This window comes from Balaenoptera ricei, chromosome 20, assembly GCF_028023285.1.
Source record: "Balaenoptera ricei isolate mBalRic1 chromosome 20, mBalRic1.hap2, whole genome shotgun sequence".
In the NCBI taxonomy this organism is placed as follows: domain Eukaryota; kingdom Metazoa; phylum Chordata; class Mammalia; order Artiodactyla; family Balaenopteridae; genus Balaenoptera; species Balaenoptera ricei.
In genome coordinates, this window is record NC_082658.1 from 26,675,912 (window position 1) to 26,698,884 (window position 22,973).

General features: G+C 38.0%; 1 protein-coding gene across 1 annotated transcript in view; it reads left to right on the plus strand.

Moving 5' to 3' along the window:
* LOC132354538 (titin-like) overlaps nt 1–22,973 on the plus strand; it is a 68,075-nt gene that overhangs the window by 35,450 nt on the left and 9,652 nt on the right. Inside the window, 4 exon segments of the mRNA XM_059906418.1 lie at nt 13,416–13,528; nt 15,575–16,537; nt 16,540–16,866; nt 16,869–17,383. Coding sequence (XP_059762401.1) covers nt 13,416–13,528; nt 15,575–16,537; nt 16,540–16,866; nt 16,869–17,383 — 1,918 coding nt within the window.

Consider the following 22,973-nt stretch of genomic DNA (forward strand, 5'->3'; position numbering starts at 1 on the left):
CAAATACCTTCATTACATTTCTTTTTATGGCTGAGTAATATTCCATTGTATATATGTGCCACATCTTCTTTATCCATTCATCTGTTGATGGACATTTAGGTTGCTTCCATGTCCTGGCTATTGTAAATAGAGCTGCAATGAACATTTTGGTACATGACTCTTTTTGAACTATGGTTTTCTCAGGGTATATGCCCAGTAGTGGGATTGCTGGGTCGTATGGTAGTTCTATTTGTAGTTTTTTAAGGAACCTCCATACTGTTCTCCATAGTGGCTGTATCAATTTACATTCCCACCAACAGTGCAAGAGTGTTCCCTTTCCTCCACACCCTCTCCAGCATTTGTTGTTTCTAGATTTTTTGATGATGGCCATTCTGGCCAGTGTGAGATGATATCTCATTGTAGTTTTGATTTGCATTTCTCTAATGATTAATGATGTTGAGCATTCTTTCATATGTCTGTTGGCAATCTGTATATCTTCTTTGGAGAAATGTCTATTTAGGTCTTCTGCCCATTTTTGGATTGGGTTGTTCGTTTTTTGTTATTTAGCTGCATGAGCTGCTTGTAAATCTTGGAGATTAATCCTTTGTCAGTTGCTTCATTTGCAAATATTTTCTCCCATTCTGATGGTTGTCTTTTGGTCTTGTTTATGGTTTCCTTTGCTGTGCAAAAGCTTTTAAGTTTCATAAGGTCCCATTTGTTTATTTGTGTTCTTATTTCCATTTCTCTGGGAGCTGGGTCAAAAAGAATCTTGCTGTGATGTATGTCATAGAGTGTTCTGCCTATGTTTTCCTCTAAGAGTTTGATAGTGTCTGGCCTTACACTTAGGTCTTTAATCCATTTTGAGTTTATTTTTGTGCATGGTGTCAGGGAGTGTTCTAATTTCATACTTTTACATGTATCTGTCCAATTTTCCCAGCACCACTTATTGAAGAGGCTGTCATTTCTCCACTGTATATGCTTGCCTCCTTTATCAAAGATAAGGTGACCATATGTGCGTGGGTTTATCTCTGGGCTTTCGATCCTGTTCCATTGATCTATATTTCTGTTTTTGTGCCAGTACCAAACTGTCTTGATTACTGTAGCTTTGTAATATAGTCTGAAGTCAGGGAGCCTGATTCCCCCAGCTCCATTTTTCGTTCTCAAGATTGCTTTGGCTATTCGGGGTCTTTTGTGTTTCCATACAAATTGTGAAATTTTTTGTTCTAGTTCTGTGAAAAATGCCAGTGGTAGTTTGATAGGGATTGCATTGAATCTGTAGATTGCTTTGGATAGTAGAGTCATTTTCACAATGTTGATTCTTCCAATCCAGGAACATGGTATATCTTTCCATCTATTTGTATCATCTTTAATTTCTTTCATCAGTGTCTTATAATTTTCTGCATACAGGTCTTTTGTCTCCTTAGGTAGGTTTATTCCTAGGTATTTTATTCTTTTTGTTGCAATGGTAAACGGGAGTGTTTTCTTAATTTCACTTTCAGATTTTTCATCATTAGTGTATAGAAATGCAAGAGATTTCTGTGCAGTAATTTTGTATCCTGCTACTTTACCAAATTCATTAATTAGCTCTAGGAGTTTTCTGGTAGCATCTTTAGGATTCTCTATGTATAGTATCATGTCATCTGCAAACAGTGACAGCTTTACTTCTTCTTTTCCGATTTGGATTCCTTTTATTTCTTTTTCTTCTCTGATTGCTGTGGCTAACACTTCCAAACCTATGTTGAATAATAGTGGTGAGAGTGGGCAATCTTGTCTTGTTCCTGATCTTAGTGGAAATGGTTTCAGTTTTTCACCATTGAGGAAAATGTTGGCTGTGGGTTTGTCATATATGGCCTTTATTATGTTGAGGAAAGTTCCCTCTATGCCTACTTTCTGCAGGGCTTTTATCATAAATGGGTGTTGAATTTTGTCGAAAGCTTTCTCTGCATCTATTGAGATGATCATATGGTTTTTCTCCTTCAATTTGTTAATATGGTGTATCACATTGATTGATTTACGTATATTGAAGAATCCTTGCATTCCTGGGATAAACCCCACTTGATCATGGTGTATGATCCTTTTAATGTGCTGTTGGATTCTGTTTGCGAGTACTTTGTTGAGGATTTTTGCATCTATGTTCATCAGTGATATTGGCCTGTAGTTTTCTTTCTTTGTGACATCTTTGTCTGGTTTTGGTATCAGGGTGATGGTAGCCTCATAGAATGAGTTTGGGAGTGTTCCTCCCTCTGCAATATTTTGGAAGAGTTTGAGAAGGATAGGTGTTAGCTCTTCTCTAAATGTTTGATAGAATTCACCTGTGAAGCCATCTGGTCCTGGGCTTTTGTTTGTTGGAAGGTTTTTAATCACAGTTTCAATTTCAGTGCTTGTGATTGGTCTGTTCATATTTTCTATTTCTTCCTGGTTTAGTCTCGGCAGTTTGTGCATTTCTAAGAATTTGTCCATTTCTTCCAGGTTGTTAATTTTATTGGCATAGTGTTGCTTGTAGTAATCTCTCATGATCATTTGTATTTCTGCAGTGTCAGTGGTTACTTCTCCTTTTTCATTTCTAATTCTATTGATTTGAGTCTTCTCCCTTTTTCTCTTGATGAGTCTGGCTAATGGTTTATCAATTTTGTTTATCTTCTCAAAGAACCAGCTTTTAGTTTCATTGATTTTTGCTATTGTTTCCTTCATTTCTTTTTCATTTATTTCTGATCTGATCTTTATGATTTCTTTCCTTCTGCTAGCTTTGGGGTGTTTTTGTTCTTCTTTCTCTAATTGCTTTAGGTGCATGGTTAGGTTGTTTATTCGAGATGTTTCCTGTTTCTTGAGGTAGGCTTGTATTGCTATAAACTTCCCTCTTAGCACTGCTTTTGCTGCGTCCCATAGGTTTTGGGTCATCGTGTCTCCATTGTCATTTGTTTCTAGATATTTTTTGATTTCCCCTTTGATTTCTTCAGTGATCACTTCGTTATTAAATAGTGTATTGTGTAGCCTCCATGTGTTTGTATTTTTTACAGATCTTTTCCTGTAATTGATATCTAGTCTCATAGCATTGTGGTCGGAAAAGATACTTGATACGATTTCAATTTTCTTAAATTTACCAAGGCTTGATTTGTGACCCAAGATATGATCTATCCTGGAGAATGTTCCATGAGCACTTGGGAAAAATGTGTATTCTGTTGTTTTTGGGTGGAATGTCCTATAAATATCAATTAAGTCCATCTTGTTTAATGTATCATTTAAAGCTTGTGTTTCCTTATTTATTTTCATTTTGGATGATCTGTCCATTGGTGAAAGTGGGGTGTTAAAGTCCCCTACTATGATTGTGTTGCTGTCGATCTCCCCTTTTATGGCTGTTAGTATTTGCCTTATATATTGAGGTGCTCCTATGTTGGGTGCATAAATATTTACAATTGTTATACCTTCCTCTTGGATCGATCCCTTGATCATTATATAGTGTCCTTCTTTGTCTCTTGTAATAGTCTTTATTTTAAAGTCTATTTTGTCTGATATGAGAATTGCTACTCCAGCTTTCTTTTGATTTCCATTTGCATGGAATATCTTTTTCCATCCCCTCACTTTCAGTCTGTATGTGTCTCTTGGTCTGAAGTGGGTCTCTTGTAGGCAGCATATATATGGGTCTTGTTTTTATATCCATTCAGCCAGTCTGTGTCTTTTGGTGGGAGCATTTAATCCATTTACATTCAAGGTAATTATCGATATGTCTGTTCCTATTCCCATTTTCTTAAATGTTTTGGGTTTGTTATTGTAGCTGTTTTCCTTCTCTTTTGTTTCTTGCCTGGAGAAGTTCCTTTAGCCTTTGTTGTAAAGCTGATTTTGTGGTGCTGAACTCTCTCAGCTTTTGCTTGTCTGTAAAGGTTTTAATTTCTCCATCAAATCTGAATGAGATCCTTGCTGGGTAGAGTAATCTTGGTTGTAGGTTTTTCTCCTTTATCCCTTTAAGTATATCCTGCCACTCCCTTCTGGCTTGAAGAGTTTCTGCTGAAAGATCAGATGTTAAACTTATGGGGATTCCCTTGTGTGTTATTTGTTGTTTTTCCCTTGCTGCTTTTAATATGTTTTCTTTATATTTAATTTTTGACAGTTTGATTAATATGTGTCTTGGCGTGTTTCTCCTTGGATTTATCCTGTATGGGACTCTCTGTGCTTCCAGGACTTGATTAACTATTTCCTTTCCCATATTAGGGAAATTTTCAACTATAATCTCTTCAAATATTTTCTCAGTCCCTTTCTTTTTCTCTTCTTCTTCTGGGACCCCTATAATTCGAATGTTGGTGCGTTTAATGTTGTCCCAGAGGTCTCTGAGACTGTCCTCAGTTCTTTTCATTCTTTTTTCTTTATCCTGCTCTGCTCTTTATTTCCACCATTTTATCTTCCAGGTCACTTATCCGTTCTTCTGCCTCAGTTATTCTGCTATTGATCCCATCTAGAGTATTTTTAATTTCATTTATTGTGGTTTTCATCATTGCTTGGTTCCTCTTTAGTTCTTATAGGTCCTTGTTAAATGTTTCTTGCATTTTCTCTATTCTATTTCCAAGATTTTGGATCATCCTTACTATCATTATTCTGAATTCTTTTTCAGGTAGACTGCCTATTTCCTCTTCATTTGTTAGGTCTGATGTGTTTTCACCCTGCTCCTTCATCTGCTGTGTGTTCTTCTGTCGTCTCATTTTGCTTATCTTACTGTGTTTGGGGTCTCCTTTTCACAGGCTGCAGGTTTGTAGTTTCCGTTGTTTTTGGTATCTGTCCCCAGTGGCTAAGGTTGGTTCAGTGGGTTGTATAGGCTTCCTGGTGGAGGGGAGTAGTGCCTGTGTTCTGTTGGATCTTGTCTTTCTGGTGGGCACGTCCACGTCTGGTGGTGTGTTTTGGGGTATCTGTGGCCTTATTATGATTTTAGGCAGCCTCTCTGCTAATGGATGGGGCTGTGTTCCTGTCTTGCTAGTTGTTTGGCATAGGGTGTCCAGCACTGTAGCTTGCTGGTCGTTGAGTGAAGCTGGGTCTTGATGTTGAGATGGAGATCTCTGAGAGATTTTTGCCGTTTGGTATTACATGGAGCTGGGAGGTCTCTTGTGGACCAGTGTCCTGAATTTGGCTCTCCCACCTCAGAGGCACAGCCCTGATGCCTGGCTGGAGCACCAAGAGCCTTTCATCCACACGGCTGTACAGAAAGCCAAGGTAACCTCAGGGTGTGATCCAACTACATATCTGGCCAGCCACTGAAGTGTCAAGAAGTCATCAGTGCCCTTGAAACAATGTGTCCACTGTTCAAGAATTGGACGGGAGGGACTGCACCTGATGCTTGCTCTCCAAGGAGGCCAGAGTCTTTTTTTCTTCCTTTGTGCTGAGTGTAGTTTCACTTGCTCATAGGGTGCCGAGTTCAGAGGCCTTGCACCTTGCAGTCTTCAGACCAGAGTTTCCCGTGCTAGGTGGCTGTTCCCGGCCCTTCGGCTTAGCGCACAGCATGCTTCAGCACTCCATATTTAACTTTTTACGAAACTGCTAAACTGTTTTCTAAAGTGCCTGTGCCATTTTGCTGACCCACTATCAGTCTATGAGAGTTGCAGTTGCTCCACATCTTCAACTGATCATTATATTTGTTTTTTAAAAACTTAAACTTTCTAGTAAGTGTGTAGTTGCATCTCGTGGTTTTTCCCACATTTTGCATTTCTGTAATAGCTGATGACGTTGAGTGTCTATTCATGTGCAAATATCTTTTTAAGTGAAGTGTCTGTTCAAATCTGTTTTTTAATTGGATATTTATATTGAGTTTTAAGAGTGCTTTATATAAAAAGCAATGGAAAAAGTCCTTTTTCTCAGATATGTGTTTAGTAAATATCTTCTCCCAGATTGTGACTCATCTTCATTGTATTAAAGTGTCTCTGAAGACTAGAGGTTTAAAATTTCTGATAAACTCTAATTTAGTAATTTTTCTTTTTTTTCATATTTATTTAATATATCTATTTGGTTGTGCTGGGTCTTAGTTATGGCAGATGGGCTCCTTAGTTGTGGCTCATGGGCTTCTTAGTTGTGGCATGCGAACTCTTAGTTGCGGCAGGCATGTGTGATCTAGTTCCCTGACCAGAGATTGAACCCGGACCCCCTGCATTGGGAACTCGGAGTCTTAACCACCAGGGAAGTCCCTTAGCAATTTTTCTTAGATGGTTTGTGCTTTTTTGTGTCTTATCTAAGAAATCTTTGTGTGAGACCCCATTGTCTAACCCAAAATCAGAAAGATTTTCTCCTATGTTTTCTTCCAGAAGTTGTATAGTTACATTTAGGTCTATGATTCATTTTGAGTTAATTTTCATATATGTTGTGAGGGAAGGGTCAAGTTTCATTTCTTTGCAGTTTAAAAAACTATTTGTGTAGGATCCTATTGTGACAGTTTATTACACAACTTACTGCACCTTAAATTGTGCCATCCTCCCTCCAATATGGCAAGCTAATAGAAACTTTCTGTTATGCCAAGGCTAGTTGAGGGGATTGCATGAGATTAGTAGGTGGAAAGGGCCCTGCATTTAGCAGTCTGTTCCAACCGTCTTTGTCAGGTCAGCTGACAAATGACTGTCTTCACCACGCCGTCACATCTGTTGGTCACTGCCCTAGCCTCATCTTCCTCAGCCTCCCACAGCATCTGCCACAGTTGTGATCCCTCTCTTGTCAGCTAGATGCCCTCCTCTCTGGATATTAAAAATTATTTCCCTATGTAACTACAATACTGTTAACACACAGTATTGAAGAAATTAAATTCCTACACAATAATATTACCTAATAAAGAGTTGCTATTCAAATTTCCCCAATTGTCTCTCTCATATAATATCATTTCTTTTAACATCTTTTTGAGGTATAATTGACATACAATAATCTGTGTTTACACACACACATACATACACACCATGAAGACATCAGCAAAATCAAAATGTCCATCATCTCAGAAAGTTTGTTAATGTCTCTTTGTAATTCTTCCTTCCCATCGTTCCTTGCCCTTCCCAATCGCCATGCAACCTTTGATCTGCTTTTTGTTTGCATTTTCTAGAATTTTATGTAAATGGTATCATACAGTGTATACTTTTTTCTAACTGGCTTCCTACTCAGCATGATTATTTTAATCTTCATCCATATTGTTGTATATATCAGTAATTCATTTCTGTTTATTGCTGAATAGTATTCCATTATACGGATGTACCACCATTTATCTATTCACCATTGATGGACATTTGAGTTGTTTCAGTCTTTGTCTATTACAGATAAAGTTGCTATGAATATTTGTGTACAGGTCTTTGTATGGAGGTATACTTCCATTTCTCTTGGGTAAATACCTGCAAGTAGAATGGCTGGATCATTGGTAAGTGTATGTTTAAGTTTTAAAAAAATACCTATTTTCCATAGTGGTTTGATCATTTTACATCTCTACCAGCATTTTATGAGAGTTGCATTTTCTTCACTTTGCAGCCAAGTCTTGCTCTGCTCAGTATTTTCAATTTGACATAGTTTAATAGGTGTGTAGTTGTATCTCACTGTAGCATCCCTAATGATTAATCATGACAAACATCTTTTCATATGCTTATTTTCCATCTGTATATCTTTGAATCTTTAATCTATATTTTTCTGGAGTTTTGAGAGTTCTTTATATATTCTGGAAATTAGTCCTTTATCCAATATGTAAGTTGCTAAGTATTTCCTCCCATTCTGTGACTCATCTTTTCATTCTCTCAGGAGTGTCTTTTGCAGGGCAGAAATTCTTAATTTTGATGGTGTCTAATTTATCTATTTTTTTCTTTTATGGATTATGCTTTTGGTGTTGTATCTACGAAATCTTGCCTAACTCAAGGTCATAAAAATTTTCACCTGTTTTGTTCTAGAAGTTTCATAGTTTTATGTTTTTTAGTTTTATGTTTTACATTTAGATATTTAAACCAGTTTGAGTTCATTTTTGTATATCGTTTGGATGGATGGTCATTTTTTTTTGCACCTGGATATTCAATTGTTCCAGCATCATTTGTTGAAAAGACTATCGCTTCTCCACTTAAATGCCTTTGAACCTGAAATTCAGTTGTCCACATCTCTCTACTTCTGAACTTTCTATTCTGTTCCTTTGGTCTTTTTGTCTATCTATACACTACTATCACAGTGTCTTGAAAGTGTAGCTTCATAGGCCTTGAAATCAGTTACTGTTAGTTCTTCAACTTTGTTCTTTTTCAAAGTTGTTTTAGTTATTCTAAATTTTATTTCCATATGAATTTTAGAAATAGCTTGTCAATTTCTATAGAAAAGCCTACTGGGATGTTGATCTATAAATCAATTTGGGGAGAATTGATGTCTTAACAATATTAAATCTTCTGATCCATGAATACATTATATCTCTCCAGTTATTTAGGTCTTCCTTAATTTCCCCCAGCAATATTTTACAGTTTTCAGTGTGCAAGTCTTTTGTCAGATTTATTCTAAGTATTTTATATGTTTGATTCTATTATAAGTAGTATTTTAAAACTTTGATCTCTGCTTGTTTGTTGAGATAAATTAATCTTTTTGTATGTTGATCTTGTACCCTGCAAACTTGATAAACTCATTTATTAGTTCCAGTAGCATTTTTGTAGATTCTATCAGGTTTTCTACATAATCATGTTATCTGCAAATAAAGATAATTTTACTTCTTCCTTTCCATTCTGAATATCTCTTTTCTTTTTGTTGCCCTATTGCACTGGCTAGAAGCTTCAGTGCAATGTCAAATAGAAGTAATGAGAGCAGACATCCTTGCCTTTGTCCTGATCCTGGAGAGAAAGTACTTTGTCCTTCACCATTAAATATGATGTTAGGTTTCTTGTCGAAGTCATTTATCAAGTTGAGGAAGTCTCCTTCCATTCCTAGTCTACTGAGGGCTGTTCTTTTCTTTAATCAGGAATGGATGTTAGATTTTTTCATTCTTTTCGTGCATCTATTGCAATGATTATGTGATTTTTCTCTTCTTCTCTTTTCTTAATTTTTTATTTATTTTTGGCTGCATTGGGTCTTCATTGCTGCACGCAGGCTTTCTCTAGCTGTGGCGAGCAGGGACTACTCTTCGTTGTAGTATGCAGGCTTCTCATGCGGTGGCTTCTCTTGTTGCAGAGCACGGGCTGTAGGTGAACAGGCTTCACTAATTGTGCCACATGGGCTCAGTAGTTGTGGCTCATGGTCTCTAGAGCGCAAGCTCAGTAGTTGTGGTGCACAGGCTTAGTTGGTCTGTGGCATGTGGGATCTTCCCGGACCAAGGCTCAAACCCATGTCCCCTGTACTGGCAGGTGGTGCTTATCTACTGCCCCACCAGAGATGTCCTGATTTTTCTTGTTTAGCGTATTAAGTTGGGTAAATTGATTTTCAAATATTAAACCAACCTTTCATTCTTGAGATAAACCCCACTTGGTCATGGTGTATCATCTTTTTATATATTATTGGATTTGATATGCTAAAATTTTGTTAAGAATTTTTGCCTCTCTGTTCATGAGAGATATTGGTCTATAGTTTTCTTGTAAAATCATTGTCTAATCTGGATACAGTGAAAGTTGGCCTTATAAATAAGTTGGGAAGAATTCCCTTCTCTTCAACTTTCTGGAAGAGTTTGTGTAGAATTGGCATTATTTTTTTCCTTAAGTGTTTGGTAGAATTTATCAGTTAAGCCACCTGGACCTGAAGTTTTCTTTGTTGGAAGGTTTTAAACTGCACATCCAGTATCTTTAATATCTTTATTCTTGAATAAACTTTAGTAGTGCATGTCTTTCAAAGAATTTGTCCATTTCATCTTGAACTTATTGGTATAAAGTATTCTATAATATTCTCTTATTATCCTTTTAATATCTATACTATTTTTCTGTTTTCCATTTTATTTATTTCTACTTTGATCTTTATTGTGTTCTTTCTTCTCTTACTCTGTGATTAATTTGCTCTGGTTTTTCCAGTTTAAGGTGGAAGTTGAGGAAGCTGAGTACAGGGTTAGAAATATCCCACATGTTGACATATTATGTTTTCAGTTTCAGTGAGTTCAAAATAGTTTCTGATTTCGCTTTTGATTTCTTCTTTGACCACAAAGTTACTCAGAAGTTTGTTCTTTAGTTTCCAAATATTTGGAGATTTTTCGGATTTGTTCATTTCTAATTTAATTCCATTTTGGTGGAGACTTATATTGAATGACTAAAATCCTTTAAAAATTTTTTTAAGTATTTTTTTTCAATTTGTTTTTTTGCTGTGTTGGGTGTTTGTTGCTTCACATGGACTTTCTCAATTTGTGGCGAGCAGGGGCTAATCTTTGTTGCGGTGCACTGGCTTCTCATAAGATGGCTTCTCTTGTTGCAGAGCACAGGCTCTAGGAGCGTGGGCTTCAGTAGTTGTGGCATACAGCCTCTAGAGTGCAGCCTCAGTAGTTGTGGCGTACGGGCTTAGTTTCTCCATGGCATGTGGGATCTTCCCGGACCAGGGATTGAACACGTGTCCCCTGCACTGGCAGGAAGATTCTTAACCACTGAACCACCAGGGAAGTCCCAATTCCAGTATTCTTAATCTTCTATGTAGATCCATATTCCAGTCTGGTGTCATTTTCCTTCTGCTTAAAAATACTTCTCGTAACATTTCTTATACTGAAAGTCTACTAGTAATGAATTCTTTCAGCTTTTGTATGTCTGAGATAGTCTTCATTTTGCTTTTGTTTGGGCACATCTGGGTATAGAATTCTAGCTTGATAGAATTAAATTCACTACTTGAAAGATGTTATTCCACTGAGTTCTCCTTTACATTGTTTCCAACAATAATTCTGCTGTCATTGTTATCTTTGTTCCTCTGTATGTAGTGTATAGTTTTCTCCTCTGGCTGCTTTTAAATATTTCTCTTTATTGCTGGTTTTGAGCAATTTGATTATTTTTTGTGCCTTGGTGTAATGTTGTCCATGTTTCTTATGCTTAAAGTTCATTGATCTTCTTGACTTTGTGGGTTTATAGTGTTTACCAATTGGGAACAGTGTTGGCTATTATTTCTTCACAATTTTGTATTTCTCCTCTCCTTCATGGACTCTAAGTACCCATATATTAGGTCACTTGAAGTTGTTGCACAACTCACTGATGCTGTATTCATTTTGTGTTGTTTTGTTTTGTTACTCTTTTTGTTTCATTTTGGATAGTTTCTATTACTATGCCTTAATGTTCACTGAACCCTTCTTCTGCAGTGTCTAATCTGCCATTAGCCTCCTTCAATGTCTTTTTCATTTAGACATTGTTTTTAATCTCTAGAAGCACAATTTGGGTGTGTTTTACATTTTCCATCCCTGTACTTAACATTTTCAGTGTTTAGTCTGGGTTTTTTAAAATATGAAATACAGTTGTAATAACTTTTCTTCATGTATAATAACTTTTTAAATGTTCTTTTCTGCCAATTCTAACATTTGTATGGATTATGGGTTAGTTTTGATTGATTGCCTTTTCTCCTCAGTATGGGTCATATTTTCCTACTTCTTTGCATGCTTCGCAATTTTTCGTATGACCCCAGATGTTGTGAGTTTTAGTTTATTGTGTGCTATATATATATATATATATATATATATTCCTGTAAAATGCTTGTGCTTTGTGTTGGGTGAAATTAAGTTACTCAGAACCATTTTATTCTTTTAGGTCTAGCGTTTAAGATTCGTTGGGTAGGAGTCCAAGTAGCCTTTAGTCTGGAGCTCACTATTTGCAACTACGGAGACAAGTCCTTTCTGAGTATCATGAGGTTTTGCAGTCTGACTTGTAGGAACAGGTACTATTCCTACAACACTGTGTGATATCCAGTTATTCTTATTATTAATCCTTTCATGTGGTTCCTTTCCTGGCATCAAGTAATTCCTCACACAAATGTACTGACCAATACTTTGTTGAATTCTCAAGAGATCCCCCTGCATATCTCCAGAGTTCATTGTCTGTGCACTTCTTTTCTCTCTAACACTCTGCTTTGTGAACTCTAGTTACCTTGGTTGTCCCAGACTCTCAGCTCCATTTCCTCAGTCAGGGAGTCCACCAGTCTCTGCCTGGACTTCTCTTCCCTGTACCATGACCTGGAAACTCTCTCCGAGAAGTAACTTAGGGCAATTAGAGGGATCACTTCATTTATTTCCCGTCTCCTGTGGATCACTGAACTTTATTGCCTGAGGTCCAGTTTCTTGAAAACTGTTGTTTCATATGTCCTGTCTGATTTTTTCATTGGTTCAGGTGGGAGGTTAAATTGGTCCTTGTTACTAAACCTTGGCCAGAAGCCAATAACCTATTTTAAGTCTGTTTTGTTTTGATACAGGGTCCAGTTAAAGATTAGGCATTGCATGTCATGTCTTTGTTTCCTTTAATCTAGAATATTTCCCTACTATTTTTTTTTTGGTCGTTTATGACATTGGCAATTTTGAAGAGTCTAAGCCAGTTGTCTTCTAAATTGCCCCACAATCTGGATCTGTGTGTTTCCTCATTAGATTCAAAGTAAACATTTTGGGGAAGAATACTATATAGGTGATGTATTCTCCATACTTCATCACTTCAGGTGACCCAGTGCTAAGTTTGATCACTTGATTAAGGTGGTATCTTCCGTATCTCTCCATGGTAAAGTTATTTTTCCCCTTGGTAATTGATAAATAATATGTGGGGTGATACTTTGGGATCAGTGAAGATCCTACTTTCAAACAACTCTTCACCCAACTGTGCATCAATGATAATCCTTGTCTGAATCGATTATTACATTGATAGTTGCAAAATGACACTTTCCTAAATATATCATTACTTTTGCATTTATTAGCTGACATTATTCTATAAAGAAGAGCTCCCCCACTTTTCAATTTGAGTATCATTATGAACTCATGTGCTTTTTAAAAAATTAACTATGTTATAACTTATTATAATGATAATGTTAGTCTTTGGAATGTTCCTTTTGTCCAGATTTGGCCAATGTGATCTCTGTTATTGTTTAACCACACGATGCTTTTTTATTACTAGAATAATTTCTAATATATTACTACTCACAAATAGGAACTGAGAAAGGGACTCCAGAAGGTGCGGTCTTATTCAGACTCTTCTTAGAAGTCTGCCTTCTTCCTGTGTACTCTCAACCCCAAGTGAGGCTTTCGGGTTGGAAGGAGATACTTCTGAATTAAACTACAGATCAATGTCACCCAATTCTAATCCCTATTCCCATATTTCTAGGCATACCATACCTACTGCCATCCTAATCCTTCTGTTGGGCACCTCTCTCCTCTATATTTATTTACAACAGTCAAGAGCAGCAATTGGCCAACCGGCCCCTATCCAGTTCTCCAGTCCATATGCCCCAAGAACTCCTTTTTGCACTGGTCTGTGGTGGCCGTGGCCTACCTCTTCTACCTACTCAAGTAACTCTTTTACCACGAATTTAATTACCTGTGTTTCCATTTATAGGGTCTTACCTAGCCATATGGCCTGCCGCCTCTGCCAATTTAAAAATACTGTTGAGGTTGTCTCTAAGACAGTCAAGCTGCGTTGTGACAGTGAATGCCTGACAGACGTCACACGTTGAGGTAAGTCCCAATTGTGGGATAATAAATTTTTAAATTTTAATTTAATTTTTTAATAATTTTTATTTTTAATCAATGATGATAAATTGTAATATTAATGATGTAATTGCATTATTTTAATTAATTCATTCAGAGTTCTAGCTCCCTAAGTTTCTAAGAACTACCCCCTTGCTAAAAATCAGATTCTTGGTTATATTATTAAGCTAATAATAGCTCACGTGCATAGTTAACTTAATAATGTAACTGATCCGCATATGTAAAGGAACAAGAGAAAGAATGGAAGGGGGAAGGGAATTAACATTAATGGCCACATATCCTATGCTGTGCTCTCTGCAAATGAGAACTTATTTAAATAGTGCATCACACTTTGTAAACTGATTTTATATACATTCGGTCTCAAGTACCCTTTGTCTTATAGGATGGATGTTAATATATTTTTGTTTCTTTTGTTTGTTTCTGCAATTGTATAAAGAGTACAAGTGATGCTGTTTTATGTCCTATTTGGAGCCTGAGAGTTTCTGGTTCCATAACCAGAAGCTTCCACCTAGCCCTTCTAATGGATGGGAGAGCTAGTTTATTCTTAGACTGTCCAGCTCTGAACTTGCTCTGAATCTCAAGCTTTTCTATCCACAAAACACTCAGGGGCTTTCAACTATTTTTCTGTATATTAGATTTATTGGCACTAACTTGATTACTTCCAAAATGTGCTTTCATGCCCAGGTAGCTTCAATACAGGTCTCTTTCAGTGATCTAGAGCACATCATATATAATAACACTTTGCTACATCAATAAAGACAATATTGCTGATTTTTCAACACATTATATATATATATATTTTTTTTGGCCGTGCCACACTGCTTGTGGGATCTTAGGTACCTAACCCGGGATTGAACCCGGGCCACAGCAGGATAATTGCCGGGTCCTAACCACTAGAGCACCAGGGAACTCCCTCAAACAATTTTTTTACTAATTATATTACTCCCTTCTCGCCCAGAAGTGGGCAGAAAAGGCATTTTTAATCTCCTTTTACAGGTGAGGAAAATCAAGATCAGAGGTGTTAAGTGCTATGACCCTAGTGCCCCGATCTCCTGTCCCCAGTTTGGGGCTCTCTGCAAGCCCATGCTCCTCCTTTCTCATGACCCTTCCCTCCTCCTTTGACCCTTACCAAAAATACTTTTAATCCTTTTGGAAGAGAAGCCCAGCTACACAATGGTACACATTAGCTTCACACAGTCAAAAGTTTTGGATGGTTCCCCAAGTAAAGCTAGAAATATTAGAAGTAAAATGAAATGAGAGCCAAGTAGCCATCTGAGAGAAGTTGCTTTCTGCCTTCTGTATGTTAGGACCTCAAGTATTATTCCATTGATTTGTTGAACATTCCACATTGGCATACAATCTGGCAAATCTCTTAACTTATAGCTGAGATCCCTACCCAAATTTTAGCAAAGAGCCAGGGCGGACATAGTGTTTTTTTCTGTATAGAGCCTTCTGTTATGGCGGCTGGGATATATGGAAGCAGGGACTGAGCAATGGACTCGGTGGGTGGCTGGAGAAGGACATGTCCATATGACCACCTGATAGTGGCGGTTGTTGTCATGGTCATCTGTAATAATAGCAAGACTGCAAGCACACTGAAAAGGTGGAGAGAGGAAGCCTCACACTCCTCTGCCTCTGAGGCAGGACAGGATGGGGTATGTGAATGTGATGAGTCACAGTATATCTGCAGAGAATCCAGCTGAGTAGGGGAGTATTTGTCTTCCAGCCTTGGCTTTTCCTGAGTACTGGCCCCTGGGAACCAGTGGAGTAATCCTGAATATAGTTACTATATTTCACGCTACAGAATTTTCTGAGTAGATAGCCACTTTTTCAAGAGATATCTTTTTCACATTTTGTTGTTGCCAGTCATAGGCTTAAGTGTGGGTTTTTTTTTCTCCTGAGTGGCACTCAAACGTTGACTGATTCCTAATTTATTTGGCTATGGACTGACAAAAAGCTGTCCAATCAGTCTTCAATTATCAAAAATTGTCTCCTCTTTTTTGACAGATGAAGAAACATCGCTAGGGAATGCAGAAGGATCGTTGATGAAGGTGTTACAAGCACAGAAGGAGAACAACAGCCCTGAGCTGACTATTGAGTCAGAGAGGGCGTTCTCAGATAAAAGTGCTGTCAGCTTGTCAGGCTTCATGAATGAGCAGCTGGACTTTAATAATAAAAGTGATATTATCAGGGCACGAAATTACATACTGCCTTATATCTCAGAGGGAAATCTAGGAGATGTGGAATCAACATTATTACCATTCGTTCAACTTCTTTTTTCAAATACACAAGATGGAGATATGCCGCTGGGCCTTTTGAAAAACAATACAAGGAGACCTTCTGTTAAACATGTATGCAACAATTTAACTAATAAAAATAAAGTGAGGAAACTCCATTTTCTGGAAAATTTGTTAGATGCAGAAACTCAAGAAAAAATGGATGAGGTGAAAAAGGAAGAAAAACCTGCCACGCGTACGTGTTCCAACCTTTTAAGTGCCATGTTTAAACGCTACATCTTTCAAAAGAAGTTGGAAACTGCCCAACCACAGAAAGGCAGCCTAGCAAAGACTGAGAGTACAGAGGAAAAGCTGCTGAGAGTGAACAGGGTCCTCAAGGGCCCGAGGGGCCTACAGAAAATGCACCTCAAAGCAGTGGGAGATGACAGAATCAGGAGGAAACAGAATGCCCAGCCATCTGTGGTGAGCACTGCCGAAGAAAGAAGGCTCAGGAGGCCATCCCCAAGAAAGCTGAATCAGCTACTCATGGTGCAGAGGCCCAGGAAGCTGCTGGGAAATTCGTCCAATGCAGACTCTTCATTCATAATGGAACACAAGGCAGCACGTTCCTCTACCCTGAAACAGTACTTCAAGGGCAGGCCTGCTGCCTCCATCTCTCCAAAATCCCCACCTGAGGTTAAAAGCAAATCAAAAGAATTATCCAACACTAAACTTGTTTTAGAGGATGCGAATGCTGAGTTAGAAATAGTAAGGATTTTGAACTAATCTCACATTCTGGGAAAAAATACATCTTCCATAAAATTACGACTCATCGGGTCCACAGAAAACCCAAAGTCAAAAGGAGTCAAAAGTTCAGAAAGAAAAGTTCACCCAATAGAATGATGCTTGCAAGCCCTCCGTTCTCTGTAGTGAGGAGTCTCATAAATTCCCCTCTGCGAGAGGCTGTTTCATCTTCAGGAGAAGAGACTTCTCAGGAAAATCCTTTTCCAGAATTATTTTCTCTTTCAGACCCATCTACAGAAAACACTACTTCAGAAAACAATACAGCACAAAATGTTTCTGAAGAAATTATTTCTACAGGAATTCTACTCTGCCAGGAGGAACCGGCCCTGGAAACACTACCCATAGGAACGTCTCCACTGCACATTCTACTGTTGCTGCCGACAACAGTATGCCAACTGTTCAACACACCAACGAAACACAATGGGAGTACCACAACACGGGCACCAAATTATCCTCTAAGCCCACAGGCTTCACTTTCCCAGGGCTCACATCCCCGGGTGATCAAGTTGAAACTCAGCTAAAGCAGCAGCTACGGTCCCTCATCCCCAACAATGACATGCAAAGGATCATTTCTCATTTTATCCAGACTTTGAAAATAGACTGCTCGGAGACCCACATGCAGCTGGCCTGTGCCAACCTCATCTCTAGAACAGGCCTCCTGATGAAGCTTCTCAGCAAGCAGCAAGAAGTAAAGGTGTCCAAAGCGGAATGGGATACGGACCAGTGGAAAAGTGACAACTCTATCAGTGAGAGCACAGAAGCCCAGAGTGAGCAGAAAGAGCAGGAGTCAAGTGAGGTGAGGAGAACCCCTGAAACATGGGACCTGGACTTTTACTCAGTTTAGGACATGCCGTGAACGTGCCCAAGCAGGAATACCACGGGCCCCTAGTCTGTATCTTATCTTCAGCCATGACACTGGCTAAGACAGTGATCTCCCACTTGGCTCATTTAGAGAGTGTGCCACTCTTCCTAGGGTAGACGAGAAAAGGACATAACACAAGACAAATAAATTGTAGATAAATAAATTGTGGAAGAAAATGCTAATGATAAGATAAATAACATTAAATTTAGCTTGTTCTTATAGAAGCTACTCGCCTGAAAGGATTGGGTTTTATAGTAGTTTAAGAATAGTTAGCTATTGTTTAGAATAGGTTTAAGAACAGTTAGCTTTCATCCCTTCTATCTCCTTGTTTTTAAAAAATTGTTATTTATTTTTTTAGCTCCCAAAAGAACTTCCAGTATATGGCTATAACAACAAACTCATCTTGGCAATATCTGTAACTGTAGTAGTGACGATTTTGGTTACAATTCTCTGTCTCATTGAGGTAAGGACAATAATTCATTCAGATTCAGAACCCACAAACAGAGAATCAAAGCCACCTTTCCACCTACTACTACTTGATTCCTCTCTTTAGTCGTGAGGACTGAGATACCCTTTGTTCTTTTACTGAAAAGTATATTCCCAGGATTTGTTTTTCTTTTTTCTTTTTTGGCTGCGTTGGGTCTTCATTGCGGTGCACGGGCTTCTCATTGCGGTGGCTTCTCTTGTTGTGGAGTACGGGGTCTAGGCGCGTGGGCTCAGGAGTTGTGGCGCACAGACTTAGTTGCACTGCAGCATGTGGGACCTTCCGAGACCAGGAATCGAACCTGTTTCCCCTGCACTGGCAGGCAGATTCTTAACCACTGAACCACCAGGGAAGTCCCAATTCCAGTACTGTTAGTCTTTTGTGTAAATCCATATTCCAATCTGGTGTCATTTTCCTTCTGCTTAAAAATACTTCTTTTAACATTTCTTATAGTGAAAGTCTACTAGTAATGAATTCTTTCACCTTTTTATGTCTGAGATAGTCTTCATTTTGCTTTAGTTTTGACAGATCTGGGTATAGAATTCTAGCTTGATAGAATTCAATTCACTACTTTAAAGATGGTATTCTACTGAGTACTCCTTTACATTGTTTCCAACAAGAATTCTGCTGTCATTGTTATCTTTGTTCCTCTGTATGTAGTGTATAGTTTTTTCCTCTGGCTGCTTTTAAATTTTTCTCTTTATTGCTGGTTTTGAGCAATTTGATTATTTTTTGTGCCTTGGAGTAGTTTTGTTCATGTTTCTTATGCTTAAAGTTCATTGATCTTCTTGACTTTGTGGGTTTATAGTGTTTACCAATTGGGAAAAGTGTTGGCTATTATTTCTTCACAATTTTGTATTGCTCCTCTCCTTCATGGATTCTAAGTACCCATGTATTAGGAAACTTCAAGTTGTTGCACAACTCACTGATGCTGTATTCATTTTTGTTGTCGTTTTATTTTGTTACTCTTTTTTTTTTTGTTTTGGCTGCATTGGGTCTTTGTTTCTGTGCGAGGGCTTCCTCTAGTTGCGGCAAGCGGGGGCCACTCTTCATCGCGGTGCGCGGACCTCTCACTATTGTGGCCTCTCTTGTTGCAGAGCACAGACTCCAGACGCGCAGGCTCAGTAGTTGTGGCTCTCGGGCCTAGTTGCTCCACGGCATGTGGGATCTTCCCAGACCAGGGCTCGAACCCGTGTCCCCTGCATTGATAGGCAGATTCTCAACCACTGCGCCACCACGGAAGCCCCTATTTTGTCACCCTTTTTGTTTCATTTTGGATCGTTTCTATTACTAAGCCTTAATGTTCACTGACCGTTTCTTCTGCAGTGTCTAATCTGCTGTTAACCTACTTCAATGTCTTTTTCATTTAAACATTGTTTTTAATCTCTAGAAGCGCAATTTGGGTCTGTTTTACATTTTCCATGCCTGTACTTAACATTTTCAGCGTTTAGTCTGGGTTTTGTAACATATGAAATACAGTTGTAATAACTTTTCTTCAAGTATAATAACTTTTTAAATGTTCTTTTCTGCCAATTCTAACATCTGTATGGACTATGGGTTAGTTTTGATTGATTGCCTTTTCTCCTCAGTATGGGTCATATTTTCCTACTTCTTTGCATGGCTGGCAATTTTTCATATGATCCTAAATATTGTGAGTTTCAGTTTACTGTGTGATTGATATATATATATATATATATATATATATATATATATTCATTCCTGTAAAATCCTTGGGCTTTGTTTTGGGTGAAATTAAGTTACTCAGAACCATTTTATTCTTTTAGGTCTAGTGTTTAACATTCGTTGAGTACGAGTCCAAGTAGCCTTTAATCTGGAGCTCATTATTTGCAACTATGGAGACAAGTCCTTTCTGAGTATCATGAGGTTCTGCAGTCTGACTTGTAGGAACAGGTACTATTCCTACAACCCTGTGTGATATCCAGTTATTCTTATTATTAATCCTTTCATGTGGTTCTTTTCCTGGCATCAAGGAATTCCTCACACAAATGTACTGACCAATACTTTGTTGAATTCTCAAGAGATCCCTCTGCATATCTCCAGAGTTCTTTGTCTGTGCACTTCTTTTCTCTCTGATACTCTGCTTTGTGAACTCTAGTTACCTTGGTTTTCCCAGACTCTCAGCTCCATTTCCTCAGTTAGGGAGTTCACCAGTCTCTGCCTGGACTTCTCTTCCCTTTACCATGACCTGGAAACTCTCTCTGAGAAGTAACTTAGGGCAATTAGAGGGATCACTTCATTTATTTCCCATCTCCTGGGGATCACTGAATTTTACTGCCTGAGATCCAGGTTCTTGAAAACTGTTGTTTTATACGTCGTGTCTGATTTTTTCATTGTTTCAGGTGGGAGGATAAATTGGTCCTTTTACTTCATCTTGGCCAGAAGCCAATAACCTATTTTAAGTCTGTTTTGTTTTGATACAGTGTCCAGTTAAAGATTAGGCATTGCATGTCATGTCTTTGTTTCCTTTAATCTAGAATATTTCCCTACTATTTTTTTTCTGATCTTTTATGACATTGGCATTTTTGAAGAGTCTAAGCCAGTTGTCTTGTAAATTGCCCCACACTCTGGATTTGTCTGTTTCCTCATTAGATTCAAAGTAAACATTTTGGGGAAGAATACTATATAGGTGATGTATTATTCATACTTCATCACTTCAGGTGGCCCAGTGTTAAGTTTGATCACTTGACTAAGGTGGTATCTTCCGTATCTCTTCATGGTAAAGTTATTTTTCCCCTTGGTAATTGATAAATAATATGTGGGGTGATACGTTGGGATCAGTGAAGATCCTACTTTCAAACAACTCTTCACCCAACTGTGCATCAATGATAATCCTTGTCTGAATCGATTATTACATTGATAGTTGCAAAATGACACTTTCCTAATTCTATCATTCCTTTTGCATTTATTAGCTGACATTATTCTATAAAGAAGAGCTCCCCCACTTTTCATTTTGAGTATCTTTATGAACTCATGTGCTTTTTAAAAAATTAACTATGTTATACCTTATTATAATGATAATGTTATTCTTTGGAATGTTCCTTTTGTCCAGATTTGGCCAATGCGATCTCTGTTATTGTTTAACCACATGATGCTTTTTTATTACAAGAATAATTTCTAATATATTACTACTCACAAATAGGAACTGAGAAAGGGACTCCAGAAGGTGCGGTCTTATTCAGACTCTTCTTAGAAATCTGCCTTCTTCCTGTGTACTCTCAACCCCAAGTGAGGCTTTTGTGTTGGAAGGAGATATTTCTGAATTAAACTACAGATCAATGTCATCCAATACTAATCCCTATTCCCTTTTTTCTAGGCATACCATACCTACTGCCATCCTAATCCTTCTGTTGGGCACCTCTCTCCTCTATATTTATTTACAACAGTCAAGAGCAGCAATTGGCCAACCGGCCCCTATCCAGTTTTCCAGTCCATATGCCCCAAGAAACTCCTTTTTGCACTGGTCTGTGGTGGCCTTGGCCTACCTCTTCTACCTACTCAAGTAACTCTTTTACCACGAATTTAATTACCTGTGTTTCCATTTATAGGGGCTTACCTAGCCATATGGCCTGCTGCCTCTGCCCATTTAAAAATAATATTGAGGTTGTGTGTAAGACAGTCAAGCTGTGTTGTGACAGTGAATGCCTGACAGACGTCACACGTTGTGGTGAGTCTCAATTGCGGGATAATAAATTTTTAATTTTTAATTTAATTTTTAAATAATTTTTATTTTTAATCAATGATGATAAATTTTAAAATTAATGATATAATTGCATTATTTTAAATCATTCATTCAGAGTTCCAGCTCCCTAAGTTTCTAGGAACTACCCCCTTGCTAAAAATCAGATTCTTGGTTACATTATTAAGCTAATAAGAGCTCAGGTACATAGTTAGCTTAATAATGTAACAGATCCGCATACATAAAGGAACAAGAGAAAGGAATGTAAGGAGGAAGGAAATTAACATTAATGGCCATATATCCTATGCTGTGCTCTCTGCAAATGAGAACTTATTCATATAGTGCACCACAATTTCTTAACTGATTTTATATACATTAGGTCTCAAGTACCCTTTGTCTTATAGGACAGGTGTAAATTTATTTTTGTTTATTTTGTTTGTTTCTGCAACTTTATAAAGAGTACAAGTGATGCTGTTTTATGTCCTATTTGGAGCCTGAGAGTTTCTGGTTCCATAACTAGAAGCTTCCACCTAGACCTTCTAATGTCTGGGAGAGCTAGTTTATTCTTCCACTGCCCAGCTCTGAACTTGCTGTGAATCTCAAGCTTTTCTATCCACAAAACACTCAGGGCTTTCAACTATTTTTCTATATATTAGATTTATTGGCACTAACTTGATGACTTTGAAAATGTGCTTATATGCCCAGGTAGCTTGAATACAGGTCTCTTTCAGTGATCTAGAGCACATCATATATAATAACACTTTGCTACTTCTATAAAGACAATATTGCTGATTTTTCAACACAATTTTTTATTTTTGGCCATGCCACACAGCTTGTGTGATCTTAGCTCCTCAACCAGGGATTGAACCCGCACCACAGCAGGGAAGGTGGCGGGTCCTAACCACTAGAGCACCAGGGAACTCCCCCAAACAATTTTTTTACTTATTATATTACTCCCTTCTCGCCCAGAAATGGGCAGAAAAGGCATTTTTAATCTCCTTTTACAGGTGATGAAAAACAAAATCACAGGTGTTAAGTGCTATGACACTAGTGCCCCGATTTCCTGTACCCAGTTTGGGGCTCTCTGCAAGCCCATGCTCCTCCTTTCTCATGACCCTTCCCGCCTCCTTTGACCCTGACCAAAAATACTTTTAATCCTTTTGGAAGAGAAGCCCAGCTACACAATGGTACACATTACCTTCACACAGTCAGAAGTTTGGATGGTTCCCCAAGTAATGCTGGAAATATTAGAATTAAAATGAAATGAAAGCCAGGTAGCCATGTGACACAAGTTGCTTTCTCCCTTCTGCATTTTAGGACCTCAAGTATTATTCCATTGATTT